Source organism: Symphodus melops (assembly GCF_947650265.1).
Source record: "Symphodus melops genome assembly, chromosome: 16".
In the NCBI taxonomy this organism is placed as follows: domain Eukaryota; kingdom Metazoa; phylum Chordata; class Actinopteri; order Labriformes; family Labridae; genus Symphodus; species Symphodus melops.
In genome coordinates, this window is record NC_136706.1 from 7346664 (window position 1) to 7366541 (window position 19878).

Genomic DNA, 19878 nt, shown 5'->3' on the forward strand with positions numbered 1-19878 from the left:
TGGCTTGTTTACGTGCATTGGTTCATGTATAGATTTTGCATGACCTTTGACAGGCTGAGATTGTCACTTTCAATTCAAACACTAAACTACAGATTGTGCAGCAAGCCTTATCAATTTAGTCAGCGTGCTACTCACTCAGACACTCATTGGCCGAGTCCCCCGTGGCCCTGGCCCAGGGTCTGTCCTGGTAGAACGGGTGACATCTCTGGCAGTCATCTCCCACTGTGTGATGTTGGCAGGAACAGACCAGGCTGCCGTGTTCTCCCTCTACGCACTCGCTGGCATGACCGTTACACTTACATCTGAAGGAAACACAGACCGAGTTATGTAAAGGATGAAGGTACAATTACTTCTATACTACTCTCTATCTCCTTCTGCTTCTTCATACTGACTAAATTGTAGACATGCTGCATTTTTTCATTGACACAGTGACTTGAGTAGAAAGCAGAGGAGAAGAAAGTGAGAAGGTGCTTCCACTGTCAGGAGTTCAAATGTCACTTCAAATTACTTATGACAGGAATAAACATGGCCTGAGTTTAGATGGGCTTTTCGCTCCGCTGGAGAAACGGCACTGTTCTGTACTCTCAGTCTTATAATGCTCACAATGTCCTCGAGGGTAAGGGACATTGGATGTATGATTAAAGTGGGCCCAGCCACAGTGTGAACCTTCAGGTTTATTGTTTTGACAAAACATGTTTGACTTATATGCTGCAATGGTAGTCAGCCAAAGGTAGAAGCACCCTAACAAATATCCCACTTTACTGTTAATTTGACTCTAAATGGTATAACAATTCCTACAACAACCATGATGCAATATTGAAGAACACTTGAAACCATTACTTTAGCCGAAAAGGGAAGATGAAAATGTTCAATGGAGTGAAAAATATATTGAGAGGCAGTCTTTTCTGGTAGACTTTCAATTAATCAGGTGTCTTTTCCAGCCGATGGATTCCCCCCTGCTGGCCACTGAAAATAATGCGGCTTTTAGGTTTCACATTTTTTTTAAACTAAGACTATGCCGACTTTTGCCAATTTGTCCTATTTGAGTGTCCTAACAGTCAACGAGTGATGCAACAGGAAGGATTTTTTAAAAATTGTTTATATCCTGAAGTCCCATTTTCACCTCTATTTTTATCCCTGTCGATTGCATACTTTAGATACGGACAAAGGATTATTAATCAGGAACAAGGAAGATCAAAAAGCCTCTGGGACAGTCCGACAAGAAACATTTTTTTTTTATTTTGACTTGTCTCGCCTCACAGAGTGTCTTGGGTTGTTTGACAAAGCAGAAATAGTGGTCTATTATATATTACTCATATCTGTGATTTTAACACTATATTCCAAGTGGGCCCCTCCTCCTCTAGGTCTCATGACCACCTAATACTCATGCCCACTGCAGCCACCCAAGTTATGATTTAGTGGCATTACTACGACATTTGTATCAGTCCATATTTATTGTTGTCGTGCTTTGTCAGTCAATACATCCCCCATCAATGTCTCGTTAATGCAAAGCACCAGATGTCACAGTGTTTGCACACTGAAATTCACAGAGCAGGAAAGTGAATATTTAACGAATGCAGTGTGGAAACACTGTGGCGCCTGTCAATGCAAAGTGACTCTCGTATGCCATCAGAACACGCTGTTATATACAATCTATGGTAAAATAAAGCAACCAACATGCATCGTTGTTAGCATTTGTGGAAAACAATAAAAAAATACTGCATGTTTTAAAACATTTTTAAAAAATCCAAAGAGTCAATAATAATAAATAAACAGGATTCATTGGATCAATTTTTAAACGTGCTTCTCTCCCTGTGTTTTGAAATGTTACCGTGTCCTCTGAGGCCCAATGGCGGCTCTCCTAGTGTAATATTTCCTGGCAGTGCCGATGGCTTTTGTCAAGTGGCTGTGATAGAGGACAGGGACTTGTCACTGACTGGCAGGCTCTGTCAAATTTAGCCAGCTGTCCTGGATCCACACGCGTGCTTGCCTGAGGCTCAGACCCAGTTATTTCTGCTGTCGCTGAGACAACAAACCAGTCAATCCAAAGGGCTTCCAATCATTATATCACATCTCTATGCTTGAGGAGAGCCGAGCTTTACGTTCCTCTCTCGAGGGTTATTTCACACTCAACTGTGTCAGGTTTTTTTTTCCTTCCCGTTTAACAGTGATATTATAAAACATCCAGATTAATTTGTTGGTTAAATCCTGGACCACATGTTAATGATAACTGAATGTGCATTAAATAGTATTTGTCATTTTATGAGGAGAGTTATAACTACAAGTACCATTTGTTTTCATGGCAGCCCACCTTACGTAGGTGTTTCAGTGATAATAAATCCTAAGAAAATGTTTTTACAGCATCTGTCAGCAGGGATGGAGGACTTGTTGAGGTCTAGCACTGAGGTGTCAAGGCATGGGTACACACACAGAAGGTACTGGTACAAGGCTAACATGTTTCCGTGTGGTCACTCCCCGGGGTGTTGCGGCATTGGTGGGTAATTTGTCATGCCGTTTCAGCGATGCTAAGTGTTTATGACAGGTGTCAGATCAAATTTATATTCTTCCTGAAGGCTTCATCTCAACTACTTAATTGTCCACTTCTAATCTGCGGCACTAAGGTGCTGCCTGGTCCTTGGCGCCGTGTCCTCTCTCATTATTCTGAGTAATAAACCAACAGAGGTGGAAGGAGGACATGATTATCTTGGTGTACTCTCATCTGATGACCACTTGACAGACAGCAATGTGGTGCTTTTTTCTTTATCGGCAAGACAGCTGAAGAAGCTCATTAAGATTGCTTGTGTTGCTTTACACATAAACTATCCGTGTTACACAACCTTGCACCCACAAAGAGAAGCTGAAATCAACATGCTCTCAGTAGTCCCAACACATCAAACATGGCAGCTTGATCCAAAGCCTTACACTTGAACACATAGCAAAGAAAGTTAGAATCCTACACCTGTCCTCACTTGTTTTTAAAGCCTTAAGGCCTCTTCTGAGGATTTGCTACCTCCTATTGGCCTGTCCACTGTTCCTGGAACTCAACTTTTTACAAAAGCAGGGATCCAATTTTAAAGTCCTGCATCCACATGCAACCTTAAGGCTCAGTATCGAAACTCGGGACCCGACACCCACAATTATCCCCATGTGAAATCCAGACCAGCCCAGACACACAATATAAGACCCGTGACTTGACCTGACTTGTGATTAAAAACAAAAGCTCCTTTTATTATCACTTTATTATGCTTAATCTTAATTCCTGCTCACTCAAACTCTGGCAGAACGGCAGCGCTGCACATTCGAGCACTTTCACACATCCCATTGCATGCAGACATTTAAGCAGTCACAAATACTATAGCAATGTTTCTCACATTAACGCACACTCTCTCATTCATTCTTAATGAAGGCATACTGTAATAGAAGATACATATTGCAAATCATTTTCAATTCAAATTTTAGTTTATTTTTAACTGTGCCCGTAGCAGCAGGTTACTTAATCGATGTAATGTATGCTATGTATCTAATTTTCATAAACTATGGAATTAAAGTATTAACGTTGTATAACTGACAATTTATTAATTTGAAAAGTTTAACACTGATGGTTGTTTTCAAATAATCTCCTGTCGTAAATTCAGGAAAGTGGGTTTGACAAATTCAGCGCCAACCTATGCAGAATTTTGAAATCGTCATATAATATTGCCTAATCTGAAGGCATCATTTAGATATTTTTAAAGTGGGATTGTATGAGGCACTTCATAAGTGTTTTAGCCACAGGAGATGCTGCCCTTGTCAGCTTGGCCCTTTTATTGAGAAGACCAGACTGAGCGCTGGCACAGAAGCTAAGGGCTTTACATCTCTGCAGACGGGGCCATTTGTACCACGCAATTGAGCTACATTCAGACATCAAAAATGCAGAACTATCCCTTTGAACAGCAATGCAATAAGCTATAGGAATTGAATATCCCCTCACAGGATATTTGATTATTTAATCAATTATTTAAGTACATCTTTATAATGTATATCTTGTAAGCTTCCAAAAATGATGCTACTACTGCTTTTTATTTTGATTTTTGTGAGATACAGCTGTTCACAAACTCTTAGTTTTATTACTTTGTATCATCAAAGCATACTTTTTTTCTTCTTATCCACAATTACTGCAAAGACAATGTTGTAATGGAATAGATCTGAAAATGAGCGTCTCATTGTTTGACTCTGAAACCTTCAAAGCAACAAAACAACAGATGGGACATGCTGATTTAAAAACTGTCTTTTGCCAAAACCACAATATTTCCCAGACCTTGAATGGTTGCCTTCGGAGTCACACTTATGTGATGTTAGAAAAGAACCATGGATGTCAAACTCTGTGCTCTGTTTATTCAACCATCCAACCTTTTCAGACAGCTTCTGCGGCTTCACCCAAACAAGTAGTAAGGAATATACATTCAGAAACCAGACGATTCTGGGTTTTCATTCAATTTCACTGTTCCCAGCTTAAAGTTCAAGTGAGAGGATGTTAATGTTTTCAGATCATTTCAGTTAAACAGAATGACATTGTCCATTTTTAGGTGTCTCTTACCTTCCACCCACAGAGAAATCTGAGATGGCATAGTAGTACGAGCGCAACACTTTGGCGTCCTTGAAGAACTCATCTCCAAAGGTGTTGAGCCTGTCTAAGGAGATGAGCAGGTCAGTGGCTGTCACCCATTCCTGGAAAAGAAAAAAAAAAGGTATAAGGAAGAAGAAAGGACCAACAAGGTGAGAGGAACGATAGAATTCACCTTTTGAGGTCAAACACTTCAAAAAAAACCAAAAAAACCAAGACCTTGGAGAGATGCAATGTCAGCTGCTGTCATTCTTAAAACACGAGGAAGGTGACAGAAAGTAAGAAAGTGAGGAACCCAAACTTGGCTCAAGAAATGAAAAAGGTTGATACATAAGACAGGAAGAGCAAAGACGAGAAGAAGTGGGAATGAAAGGTTTGGGATCAAGGAAAAGGGTACAGGGGGTGACGGTGTAAGAGCAGGGGCTGGAGTATATGTAATGAGGATAAAATGAGGATGGTGCAGGAAATTGAATAAATGTCAGAAAGAGCAGCAAAGAAAGAAAGTGATTCGCAAAAATTCAAGCTGAAATATGAAAGAAACACAACAAAAGAGACAACACTGCAGCATGACTTCAGTATAATGGATGATATGTGGTAAAACTTGCTTCCCTTATATGATTTAGACTCCTCTGTTTGAGCCCGCTGCAAAGGTAAAGACAGGAAGACGCAAGAGTGTGGGCAGAAAGTAAAGAGGGATAACACAGACGGAGGAAAAGCAAACGGGAAGTGCAATAGTAGGGCTGGAAGATGAAAGTGAGGCCAGGTAAAGGAAGAACAATTGACATGAGGAATCTCTTACCAACTGAAGAGAAGCAACTTTAAAACAAATAGCTAGAGTGAAACTTTCTGTCTGTTTCTTGGCTGGGTCTCAGTGGCAGTCCTGAAAAAGTCTGTAATGCTGTACGTTTTGAAGCCGCTCCCCAGAGGTGTCTTTGAAGTGTGTCGGTGGGAGAAAAGGAGGTTTGAGCGGAAGGGCCTCAGACTTTAAAAAAAAAAAAAATTAGTGATAGGTTCATTCATTCATGCTTTCCACAAGTGCTACAGATAGTCTTTGTAGTACCAAATCCCAGTGGACTGGAACCTTTTGGCCAATAACAAAGTAGTTTTGTGTACTTTATAAATACAAAGAATTTATAGACAAAAGGAGCAGGAGCCATGAAGACTTTTTGTAGTTATCACATACAGTACATGAGGGCTCTTTGGGCACTAAGGGTTAGCCATGCTAAATTCATCTTGTGAAGGGACTGCATGGGTTTTTTTTTGTTGTTTTTTTTTAAAGAGAGTTAAATCAATAAATAAAAAAACTGCAACTTTCCTTCTACAATCAATTTGCTCATTGATATGTATGTGTGAATTAAAAATCCTTTATTTTACTTTACTTGAATTTTCCTCGGGATCAATAAAGTATCTATCCATCTATCTATCTATCTATGACAAGATACATTTAGAAAAGGGGGCTGTAGCGTACCATTGCAAGCACTCAGCAGTCTTACACACCTACTGTATGTTAAGTTGTGCTAATTGGTTGAGGGGTGTCTTTTTAAGGTCTAATAATATATTTTGTTTATTGTGTTTGGTGGCTCGTTGTTTGTGTGAAGCTCTTAACTGTGCTGCTGCCTCTCTTGGCTGAGACACTGAAAAGAGATTCTTTCCTGGTTTAATTAGAATATAAAAGGTGGAACCAAGCCTAACAGACTGTATCCTGCCAGCCCCAAGGTAAAAAGGTGTGTGTGATGTTTGATGGAAGCCCAATTTTCAGAAGCGTTTTGTTAGTGCTTGGGTGCCGATTCAATTCATACTGCGCCTCTGAATTATTGCGAAACAACACGAACCGGATTGGATAGTAGGGGTGTTGAAGTCAGTCATTTCTACGATGCCTCCTGATGTGGACTTCAAGGATTCTGAAACGATGCATGGACAGAACATAACCGGAGTTGACCCCACAGTGACTTACAAACATCTTTCTTTAGTCCAAAAAACTGAAGGCAAAGTGATTTTATTTTTATGACTCAAACTGTTGAGAGGATAATTGAAATCAAATAAACATGATCTCGTTTTACCTATAAAAAGGAAGTTTTCTCTTATCACCGTTACTTGCTAAAGTTTACCAGGTGCCTTGCTCATGGTGGATTTATGTGTCTTGAAATGGCATTTGTTATAAATGGCATTAATTCAAGGCATTCAAAATGACCTTACAGAAGTCTTGTCACTGATGGTCTCATTTGCTTTTATAAGTCATTTAGAGACATCAGTGTAAAGTAATTTTGTTTCATGTTGTATTGATTTTACTGAAATAATGAAAAACCAAACAACTTATTTTTCAATATCCGATCCCACTGTTTGCAACATGTGCGAAAGGACAAATCTGGACCTGCTGCTCTGAAGATTATCCAGAGTTCATGTGTGGAAACAAATCAACTGACTTTATCAATCCCTGATCTAGCCCTAACAACATGTTGACAATTTGGCTTATAAGAGTTCAAAAGTATTGGAAGGATTTCCAGCAAAGTTGGAACTGCTATATCTGGGCCTGAAGGATTTCACAATAAATCCATGGCCCCTGTGACTTTCCATCAAGCACCAGTATCTGTCAGCTTTAGGATGGATTGCATGCCCCCATTAGAATAAGGTTTAAAGCCAAACTAAATCTCTGTATTTATTTAACCACCAGGTCAACGTTGAATTAATACAGTATAATCACTAGTTTGTGACTAAGCAACTGCAAGTCAATGACAAGTTTTTGCAAAGTATTCTTACGCTATTTTAAGCTTTGGAACGGTCTTGAACATTCATTTAAAATGTTTGTGAACTTTTTCAAATGCAACTAAAAGCCCATCAGTTTCTTCTCTTCCCAAACATATTGATGTTTAACATTAGTATAGGTTATAGTTATTACAAATGATGTACATTTTTAAAATTAGAGCTGGTTGATATCACAATGTTAATATTTATAGTAAGCATGCAGACATTTGCATTTAGCTTAAAGTGTAGCTGTTCCTAAACAGAATTTCTCAGAGCCACTCACGTCTGGAGACTAAGTCTGGTTTGAGATTGATTTCCCACCTCTAAGGCAGGTATTGGCTTCTTGTCACTGCAGTGTTAGTGAACTTGTATAGATGTAAAACTTGCTAAAAGACAAACAAGACATCTCAGTGAACAAATAGTCCAGCGTATGCCTTTGTAAAAGTTGCAGCTACTGGACGTTGAATGCACAATCCTTAAACGTTTCACTACGAAAACATGGCTCTTTTTTTTCCAAATTGAGATGGACAATGGCTTGAGTTGCTGCTATCATGGAAATGGCTGCTGTTTGACAGGCTGTTTAAATCGGATAGCTGAAAACAAAAATCCAGAAACTTTTCAAAACTGCAACTACTGGGTCAATTATCAGTCTCAAGCAAATTTGAAATGCCTGAAGGTGGGTTTTAAGTGCTGCACAGAAAGAAAGAAGTGACAAAATTTGTCTCAAGGTTGTAAAGTTAGTTCAACAACCTTTATGTTATCAGGGTTCACATCAACAGCATTGCAACACTTTAAACTATATTTCTCTTAGTTCAGCAAGTGGCTTAATTAGCTGGTAACAAAAATAATAATGATCTCGCAATAAGCCCTCAAAGTGTTCGTAATAGTTACCTAATGACATATTTCTCACATCTTCATATAGCCTGAGCAGCAAACGTTAAGAACTAAGTTTTCTTTAGAAGAGCTGTGTCTTGGGGCCTTTGTCGAGTCATACCCCCATTTCAAAAGGAAAGGCTCTTGGGATTCAGACCACCTGCGTGGTTCTAGCGAGCAGTTCTTCGAGACATACTGCTGGGCCATCAACAGGTCATATGGCCTTTCAGGAACATCTGGTTTGAGTATGCTGCACATGTGTTCCTCATTGGTTTAACCCTTACATGAAAGGTGTTAGCATGACTACTGGATTTCAGTGCCGCCTGTGGGTTAGCCGTGTCAGTGAAAAGTGGGGGAATATTTTAACGATCAATTTTCATTCAGTGTCGCAGTGAATAAAAATCTCTAATTAACAGGTCTTTTAATTTTAATTAGGCCAACTAGTGGCTCCCCTTCAGCAAAGTTCTGCAGTTGTTCATCCCCTCTTTAGTGTTCTTACCTGAATTGCCTGCTCACTTTACCTTCTCTCTTTGTTTCCCCTTTCTCTTCCTCTGCCAGCCTTATCTACACTCTCCTGCTAGCTGGAGTGCACTTCAGGATTTCCAGACAATTCTGTACCTTGGCAGCCTATTGAAGACTACAGAGCTGCTTTTTAGAGTGTTGCACGGTTGAGTGCAGTTAGACGGCATGAAATAGTTCTGGCCCTTCGCTTATCGACTTTGATCCTCTTGACATGGCTCGGCTGGCTAATAGTGTTTGGAATATACTATGTGACCCTGATGCACTGTAGTTTCCAGGAAAAACAGATGCTCGTTCTTCATTTTATTTTACACTAGCTGGACATTATTTTCATCTGTGGTCTTAAAGAAGAACTGTGCAGTTTGCGATACAGTAGGGAACTCAGCTGCCAGCCAAAACCTAAGGTTAAAGTGAAGGGGTGGCAAGATTGATAATACAGGGAGGATGTAGATAAAAGACATCATGGTGTTACTTTTAGATAGACAAACAGTGGTCAAAACAAAGCGAAATAGCACAAAAGGAAGATATAATAACTCAAATTCTTTGCGACCTGATTTCAAAATGTCTCCATGCCTTATTTTCTTTGGGTGTATAGGTTCAATGCTAACATCATGCCTTTTAGGGCCCATCATTGCGATTATTTGATAGCCTGCTTTTCAAAAACACATTGACATGAATAAAATGTCTTCCAATGTCCTCATAAGATTAATAATACATGCCAAGTGCTTGATAAATGAGGAGTTAATGTGGTAAATTTGGAGAATGACTCCAATACAAAGGACAGATACCTGTGTTGCATGGTGATGACTGACTGAATGTTAGAATCACTGCTTTTGAAGTAAAGAAACTACAAAAGGACATCTGAGACTAAAGTTTGGGCTAAGTGCTATTATTAGCGTGCCGCAATTCTTGCATTGGCCATTCTGGGATTTGGACAGGAATCAAAGTACTGGCAACAAGAAACCAATCAAGACGTTTGAAGAAACCTGTGGGAAACGCATATCGAGTACAAAATATAGTATTTGCAGAAGAATGTAGAGAATTGTCTACTCATTTAAAAGTAATCCAAAGAGATTTATAACTTTGGAGGGAATGAAAAAGCAACTCAAACATGAGAAAATAAATGCACTCTCAGAGATAAGTGTATAGGTTCATATTTAATAGTGCACTATAATGGTGTAAAACTGCACGTTTACTGAATTTTTAATGCCTTTCATTAGAATGTTTTCTTTGAAGCTTGAATGTAGTCCTCTCCCTTGTTATGATCTGTTAACACTTGGCTTTAATGTACATTTTAGTGATCGTGGACAGCACACACAACTATTAACACATTTGTCGATGAGGTGTCCTAACATCCGACGTTCATATTGAACTTGTGTCCACATTACTTCCTCTTTAAGGTTAAACCACCCAAATCCCAATGAATGTGTCCACCTTAGGACACATTCATAGGCACGTATTAGGTCTCACATGTGAATTAGGCTAGCTAACAAAAACACCATAAACATCATAAACACCATAACTTCATATGTCTGTGTGAAGATACATTTTTGTGTTCCACATATCGTCACAGGTTGAAAACAACAGGGAAAAGGACCCAATTGCAGGAACACAAAAATATGTATTAAACCAAAAGAAAAATCTAAAACTTAATCCAACAGAAGAGAATATGGGAAGTCACCGGCACAAAGAACATACAACAGCAAACTCTGACATCAGACTGGTACAAAAAACTGACACAGAAGGGAAGAAACACAGAGACTAAATAATTAGGGTAATTAGACACAGGTGAGAATAATGACACAGCTGAGGCTAATCAGGGTAATCAAGACAGGAGGGAAACAGAGAGGCAGGAAACAAGACAACAATGAGAACTACGAAGTGAAACATGAAACACTGAAGAAACACAGGGAAGTGAAAAATGTAAGAAAACAGAGAGGCCCGGGGAGAAGACATTACAAATTAAAACAGGAAACACTAAAGACCAAACAAGTAAACACAATAACACTACACTAGGAAACAATCAACATTAGGAAACATTCACACAGAAACACTCAAACACACTGAGAACTAAAACAAGACAGGAAATCAAAACTCTATCAAGACACACATGCAAAGAACAGTTTAAGAGATGCGTGGGCAAATAAGAGCTGTAAGCTGTGGAAACTTCTTAGAAAGATGTTAATGAAGAAAAAAATTATGCAATCAGATCTTGGCTGTTTCCAATAAATAACAAGGACAGGACATAAAGGACATGACCTGCCCTTTTGTTAAATAATTAAAAAAATGATTTGCATATACTGATCATCATTAATGTTAAATGTATGAGATTAACATCTTTGCTAATGAGGGCCCTCTCTGAACCCTGCTGCCGTATTTCCATTGTGTCCAACAACCAGCGCTCACACTCTAAAACACACACCCACACACACACACACACACAGATGATAAAATGTTCTGAATGCATTGTAAGCATTTCAGAAAAGCAAAAATACTCTCTTCCATTTATCACAGAGTATGAGACCATTATCATGTGGAGGAGTTATTAGTTATGCTTGGTGGAACGGTGTTAATTGTGTAAGGAAAAGCAGACATACTTCCAAATATCACTTACTGCACTGAAAGGAAGCAGTTTCTTAGGGTTAATTAGTAGTCAGCCCATTACTTATCATTTGTGCAAACCACAGCAAAAGCTTAATTAACTTTGATTCTCGCTCCCTTGGAATTTGGCCTCACAATACAACAATGATGCTGACTTAAGGATAGGATAAGTGTGGCAATGAGCCAGTCCTTTGCTTAGGACAATACGGGTTTAATGATCAAATGTGCATGTTCACACATATACATAGAAATTAGTCAGGCTACAAAAGGCAGCCTGTGTGATGGTATCAAACATCAATCTGGAGGACATCTCTGCTTAAGGGCTAAGTAACCTTCCCCCTCACTCTCAAAAACTCTTTTTTTCTCCCCCCTCCCCATAGTCTGTCTTTACCTCCTCTTTTCGCTACATGCCCGTCTCCCTCTCTCCTCTCACCCGTCTTCCTTTTCCAGTGTGAAGTACCTTGACCTCTGAAGCCTCTGGCTGCAGGCTGTGACAGGAAAGAGAGCAGTGTCCCTCATTCCAAAGTTAATAACTTTTTTTTAATTTAATTGCTTAAGTTCACTGTGCCCTCAATATGCATTTCTCCCCCTTTTTTTTTTTTCCTTCCTCATTGTCATTCAATGCCGGAGCTCCAATTTGCCACACAGCTTTCTGTAGGGAGAGTGAGGGGGAGAGAAAAAAAAGAGAGAGGCAGGGAGGACGGACTGGTGGCAGGGGAGACAGACAAACCGTTTTAATGGATGACTGAACAAATTAAATTTGAATTCATGCAGCAGCTTTCATCTTCCGCGTGATTATTGAAAAAAAAAAAAAAGAGGGAGCTTTACGAACTTGACAACAGAGCCCCCTTTGAAGCCATGACTTTAGAGAAAACATGTGAGTGGCTCATTAGAAGGTTTGTGTTTATTCGAAACCAAAATCATCTACACGCAACACGTGAGATTGCTTGTATGAACAGAAAACTAAATGTACGTCCATGACCTGTACATGAAAGGAACACCTGTGCATTTAGGTGTCATAGGTTGTGTATCCTTTTTTTCATTTCGCTTTGACCTTTTAAGACGACATAGATATTTTTAAAAGCTGCAGATGAAGCGTGTGAAGTCTCTATATTGGAAGTACGCACTCGTCAGGCTGAGGCGCAAGCGGTGAATCTGCAGAGGAATTAAAATGCTAATAAAACAGGCTGGATGCAATTCCTGTTTTAAACCTCATGAAATATGCATAGCTCTGTATGAGCCATATGCAGAAGGAACGGCACGCTACAGAGACGAACAGGGATCATTTAATGCTCTGTTGAGGCAGAGTAGCTTTAACCCCTGACACTAACGCCCAACCTTTATCTCCCTGAAAGGAAAGACAATTGATCAAAAAGGATTTCTATGAATAAAAAGTCCTTAAGAAATCAATCTATCCACACATGTATATGACACTGAAGAATGTTAGACACATACATTTAGCCAGGAAGCAAATATTTACCTTCTTGATTTAAAGCCTCTGGGAATTTGGCTTTGAATAGTAAAATGATGTTAAATTTGAGTACCTGCATTAAGTACCTGCAAAAGGTTCTGCTAATATTATATCCTTGAGAACAAAGATAACCTCATTCAAACACCACCCCTTGCCCCCCTTTATTACCATTATTCAAAACTGTGAGGGCATGGCAGATTTTGATTGTAATCTCTTTACCTACACACACAGCAACAGTGCAAGTTAAAACCAGTGCCGCCCCATACAGTCTGTCTGGGGCTGCACTGGTCTGACTGTTCTGAGTGAGAATCTGAGTGAGACTCTGGCAAAGTTGTCCTGTACACTGCTTAAGCTTATGTGTCCCCCCTCCCCATTGGCTGTCCCGCGTTTGTACTGCTCCAGGACTAACCGGGCCTGAGCAAGGTTACCGCTTGTACATGACGTTATGATACAACACATGCATCTCCTTACCTGATCATGAAGTGTGCTTAAGTCCACAAGGCAGACAAATAAAGAGAAAAAAAAAGGAACGCTCTCGGGTTTGCGTCCACACATCAGACAACGAAATTTTACTGATTTCGTAATTTATTGTAGTGAGATACTGCCATAACACTCCAGGATTTCTCTTTGATGAAGGCTGGCAACATTGTGTACCCATGCTTGTGCCGATGCATGAACTGTGCCGTGCGGAAGTACATCTCTTCGAAGCGTGCACAGGCCAACAAAGTGCTTGAGCGCGGATTGGAGCACTCATACTAGTCTAACAAACAGGACCATAAGGGTGAAGTGTGCTTGGGCACGATAAGGATTGCCCTAAAAAAAGAAAGCAGGTCCCCTGACATCTGTTAATGATTATTTCTATCTGAATGTATCTGAATATTTAGTTAAAAATGCAATGAACCTAATATACTAGTTAGCAGTGAGCTATCATTTGCAAGACTCCTGAAGTACTCCCATTAGTTCCAAAGCTTCAAACACTGTATTATTTCAAACCATACACTATCCATGAAGACACTCACCACTACCCAAAAGTAGATCAACATCAGCCTGTAAACTCCCCCAGCTAAAAAAAACATCACTTTCACCTCTCAACACCTGCATTGCACTAACTAATCAAACTCATATTACACTTATCCTCAACGAGCAGATTCCTATGAGAGGTGTGGAGAGCACATTATGAACAATGTGTACATCCAAAGCTCTATAGACTTAATATGAAGAATTTTGATAAAAACTTTTTTCTGAATATGCTTGTAGTTGTCATGCACATTAGATCTAAACTGTATTGTTTGGAGGCCACTGTGGATTCAGATCTCCAGTAATATGTAATAAGTCCTAACTATAATATGAATTGGAAGCATTTAAAAACGGGTATGCCAAAAGAAGAAGTTGTGACTGACTAACATTGGGCTGTTACTGCAATGCTGACGCTGTATTTTAAAGGCATACTTTTAAGTGTTCTTATGGTCTGGCATCAGAAAACAGTGTCGGTCAGACGGACACAATAATGTTGACTATGGCCTCTTTAGTACCTTGGGGATATGATTTTACAGCATTAACTGGATCACTGCTCATGCCTTTAAAGTAGAAATGCAATATTACAAGAAACAAACAGAAGATGCAAAAAAGGGGCAGTATAGTGCTCAGGGCATTTACTTTGATTACATCAACTTTATGAATACCACATTCTGCCTATGAGAAGGAAAAATATCAGGGACTAAGGCTCGTTTTATATAGCTGTGTTTTCAATTAGGCTAATCAGTGATTGTATTCACAGCGTGGATGCTTTTTTTCTACTTTTCTTTCGCTTGCACAATAGTTCTTCAGAGGGTTTCTGAGGAATAAAAGAGTTCAATTTGAGACACCTAACCGCAGGGCACTTCAGAGTGTTCGCTGACTTCATTACCTCGAGAAGACATGAGAAAAGGTCAACTCATAACAGAGACAATGTGGGGTCATCACATGTGGCTTGTGAGAGTAAAAAAAAGAGTCAAATGTGAAACGTATCCCATTCTTCCTTTTCTCCTGTACTACCCACCCCTCATCAGTCATTCTATAATCCTCTCACTCAGCCAATATCACCAGTGTATTGCAATATAATCATATTCACACAAGGTTCGACTTAATTAAAGGTCATCTGAAGCTGCAGAACTTCTTCAGGGAACACTAAATCTACAAATGCTCTATTTAGCACAAGAGTCAGGACCAACAGATGGCAACAGATGTGCACTTACGTAGACAACATAATTACAAAAATCTATTGAGACTGAGCATAATTTAAGTATTAGTATGTATTGTCTTGGGGTTGTGTGCTCAACAACATGTTATCTCGGGGTAATTCATACTAAAAACAAATTACAGCTGAGGCTGATGGGAATGTTATTTGGCAGATTGGTTAAACCAATGTATTGTGCAATTATATTAGAATTAGACAAGAGCAAGAGTAATTTGGATTTATTGTCTGGGAAATATTTATTCTTGTACTTAAGTAAGTGGCAATGCATCCAGTAAGTCATTGAGAGATGGACCCTTGATCCGATGGTAGCAGTAATAGAAAAGCAAGGGAATCACACAATTCTGCTTGAAGCTTTTGGACATAGACTGTGTAAAAGAAGTTACCACTGTGAGGGTTCGCCAATTGGTTTTAGTACCGTCGTTTTTAGACTCAGATTTTGGATTATTGCCGTCACAATCTTTATTTTAATTATTTAAGTCAGATGTCACAGCATTTCAACTCTTATGTCCTGTTTGAAGAGTCAACTTGGTAGCTGGTCGTAGAATAAAGGTTATTGACGCACAAGGTAACGAAAACATAATGTCTTAACGAAACATATTGTATTCAATAAATGCCATGTTAAATCAAAGAGGACTTGGAAGACTGTAAACTCCCCCTGCAGGCCACTGAAGAAAAGGCAGACACTCCAACATTTGGCTTCACTTTTGCTCAATTTGCACAAAAAGTCTGTGTTTTTTGTCAGACTGAAGGACAGGAACTGTCACATCTTTTCAACACAATACCCCCACAATTCCCAAAAGGAATATTTTGTTGAACTGAACCACCAGCTGCTAATGTTCGCACAAAGCCAGTGGCAAAGGCGCTGGGGAGGCTGCACACACATGTCCTGCAGCCACAAATCCCTGCAGCCCAAAAGGCTGTATGACAGAGCAGCCAGCAGTATAATGATGATATGTGGGATCAGCTGGATGGGTCCATGAGGGCACAAACGAGTCCACAGGCTCTCAAATACAAAGTACATTTTCCACATAAGTATACTTTATTAAGAGACGGCACTGATGTTTTAATAGCCTTATTTTTTATTGTTTATTTTAAATGCAATGGCTCTCTGGATAGCAGAATTAGTACTGAGAGGATTATTTCGTAAAATACAACCACTTTTTATCCTAAAGAACAAAAGAGAGGCCTTTTGGATCCGTATATTGGTTGTATATTTTGTTTTAAACAAGCAGTAGTTATATTCCTGCATATACCTCCCTCCCTTTTTTCTTCTCCTTCCTCCAAATGTGAATAAATATATGCAATACATTTACATTCATCAGTGCTGCCCCCAACCCCTCCCCTGGTATTGAGTAATCTATTTTCTCCTTGTTTTTGTAGCATTTGTACATGAAGCAAGAACAAGTGCATCACCAATAGGAAGAGTACGCCCCTCCATCTTTTGAATACTCTTTTGAATTCAGCTGCCTTTGTTTTTCGCATAAAAGGGGGATGGCTGATGTGTTTTTTTTGTCTATGCTATACCCATCTGTCCTATCACCCTTAAAATAGAGGGGGGATGAGAGATTTAATGAAAAGAAATGGTGCAATTGATCTGCCTCTTATTCTAATGGGACACAGATCACAGTCAATTATGGGCCCTCTCATCGTGTTGTTTGAGAGGAAAGCAAAGAGGAGGAGGCGGGTGAAGGAGAGAGTGTGTTTGGCTGCTATGTTGAGAGATTTGCCACCCAATCTATGTATTCCTGGCTTATATTGATCCCACACAGCTTTAGAATCACTGGGTCGATGTCATCCACGGCATACTGAAATACAGAGAGCATGCAGCATTAGTAGTCAGATTTTAATGTAACGAGTGCTTGATCACTCACCCAGCTTGTGTCTTTCATCACATGAAACGTCTGAGGTTTCAGCAGGATGATGAGACAATATTCCCTGTCGTTATCAAAAGAGTATGGAAGCTGTGTGACAGGTAAAGTGGAAAAAAATCTATTTTTATGATCACTAGGAAATACCTGATTGTTTTTCTCTTTAAACATTAATTAGATAAAATGAAAGCTTCAATGCCCAAAGAGATGGCAATCCATACAAGACTTCATAGCAAGATGTAATTATTTGATGAGTTCTAATTTAAAGTAACATCAGAAGTAGCTTATGGGAAAATCCTTTAACTTGCCAACCTACATAGTCATAACAGCTGTTATCCATAGGAAAGTAATTCAATAACTATGAATCTCACGGTATGTTTGGTTGCACCTGTGGTGACAAGTGGTACTGCACAAGTGTTTAGATTTAGACATTAGCTCCGTTTCCACCAAGTGGTCTGGTATAGATCAGTACAGCTTGGCATGGTTTGATTCGGTAAAGCCAGATCCGGTTTGCGTTTCGAACAGCCAACTGTGCCCTTTTTGGTAAGCGGCATGTAAGCCAGATGTCGATAGCCACGTCATCAACGTAACAGCATTACATCATAGCAGCTAATCGCTAACAGCTACCTCAATAAATTCAACAAAGGAGAAAAGCGCAAAACAGTAAACAAAGACCAACGATGGAACAACATCCAGTAATTCATCTACTTTGTTATTGGCATGTCGCTCTTTGTTACAAAACACAATCAAGCTTTGTTTTAAAGAAGGCTGTGTGCCACAAGGAGAAATACAGACGAAAAACAAGTGACGATTCTTTTGACCATTCAATGGACTGCAGTGTTTAGCTCCACCTTTTAGGTTGGATCAATATACTTGGCACTCCAACAAAGGGGTACCAAAAAGTAGGAGGGAAGGGGTTGGCAATTTGGGGATCTTTCCCAGCTTTAGTCTATGGAAACTCCACAAAATGTGTGCCATACCAAGATGAACCAAACTGAACCGCTTGGTGGAAACGGGGGTATTAGCAGAGGCCAGATAAAAATTGTTTTCTTCTATCTTCTCTGGTAGAAGCAACCCCTGCTGGAGTTAAAAAAAAAAAGCATCATCAAGCAAGCAAGAAAACATTCCAACCATAGTCCACTTCAACATACTGTAAGTGCCAATGCCATCAGTGGTGGATTCCCCATTTTCAATGACAGATAAGGACTATTTCAAGAAAAATCTTCATGATCAGTCGATCTTATCTTAGCTATTGTATGCAAAAAAGTAGAAAAAAAAGCTTTCAAGGCCACTCTCCTCTGCCTCACTTTATTTTGCAAGTAAGTTCACAAGAGTATTACTAGTCAGGGTGTATCATATCAAACTATCTTTTCCTGCCTTGTGCAATCAGCTTGTTGCTTTAGCTTGCTAAAGAATTTACAAGTAGGTGCATGCATGGGCAGAATGAGTAAGTGTAGACATTATGTAGTCATGACATTTTTTAAGGTCCAAAAGAATGGACTGGACAATCTTAATCCATGTACAATTCCTTTTTCTTTTAAAAAAAAAAAAAAAAATTCAGTATATTTAATATTCCCATTTTCAGTTGATCCAGGGATGATGGAAGTCTGTTTTAGTGAGGGCTCCTGAGAGATGCCAAACTATCATATGCATGGATAAACTCAACATTTTATTGATTAGTTTGAATGTTAAGGATAATTAAAACTCACATACTCAAAGCAATTCATGCTATTTTAGATCATTTTACCCTTTAAGAGACAACAAATCTCACGAACACATGACTCATAAATAGTTCAGGTGCATTTGGTTTCTTAAATGGGTTTCGAACCTCTGTATGCACAAAGATTAGAAGTATTATCAACAAGTTACAGAACGTATAGAAAAAAGCCATGACACATATCGTTGTGAAATGTTTTTATAAGCCAATGATTCTACTGCAACCTCAGCACCCCTTCTTCCCGCATCCTGGAAATCATTCAAGAAATTGCTTCTTGTAATGAGCCTTTAAAAACAAATTAAGGACAGAAAGTGTGTATGTACTACATGCTGTTCATCATTTATCATCACTGATCACTATCTATTTTAAAGCTGTGCCACACGCATTAAACTTGCCAAGTCTACAAACCTGCTATTAATTTTTTCCCGTTTTCACTCTTTTTTTTCTTTTTTTTCATTTCATGTTTGTTGAGATTTTTAACACACATGAGAAGTGCATCGATAAGAATGGTCGCCTGACATTTAATGTGAATTCTTGCTGGATTAACACTCAAATGTGATGCACGGCACACATGAAAAACACCCAGATTTCCTAGGTAATGTATTGAATTGATTTTCCTGACATTGAAAAATCCAATTATTTCTCCCTCTGCAATAACATTTTTTGCATAACAGCATTCAGTTTGGACTACATGATATCTGATATGGATTTGTGATTATGATCTTACTCATTTACACAATGTAAATTATTTAAACTTTATGTAATACTTTACCACAGGAGAAATGCTGCAGAATTAAGTCCTTCCAGTGACTGAAAAAATTGAATAGCTGCTGACTGACATTTGCAGGCCAACCTAATTATTTTGTGTACACTAAATAATGTTGAGCTTTTCCCACACACTGAATAATGCATAAGTTTTATTGATTTTTCTGTCCAGCTGGTCACAGCAAAGTCCCACATATACACTAAACGGCAGGAATGATCACAGGATGTGGACCAAGGAACAGAGACCAGAATCAAAAAAGCCCATTGCTGTTCCTAACTCAGACTAAGAGCTATGATGCTGCTGACCTGGGCACGCAGAGACAAAAACAAGCTAGTGCATTGGTCAGACACACCTGGGAATCTAACTCTGCCAGATAAACAAGCAGACGAATGAGTCTTATGAAGTGTGAAAATAAAATCAGTTGAAAAGAATGAGTCATGAGGGTGTTTATTGGACCAGCGTTGCATGTGTGTTTAGCAAGT

The 19878-nt window shown here is 39.2% G+C and overlaps 1 protein-coding gene across 1 annotated transcript in view; it reads right to left on the bottom strand.

Moving 5' to 3' along the window:
* The window catches only part of lamc3 (laminin, gamma 3), a 112861-nt gene that overhangs the window by 74321 nt on the left and 18662 nt on the right, over nucleotides 1-19878 (bottom strand). Inside the window, exons 3-4 of the mRNA XM_079364220.1 lie at nucleotides 4577-4707; nucleotides 136-302 (exon numbers count right to left, since the gene is read on the bottom strand). Coding sequence (XP_079220346.1) covers nucleotides 136-302; nucleotides 4577-4707 — 298 coding nt within the window. The remainder of the gene's footprint in view (nucleotides 1-135; nucleotides 303-4576; nucleotides 4708-19878) is intronic.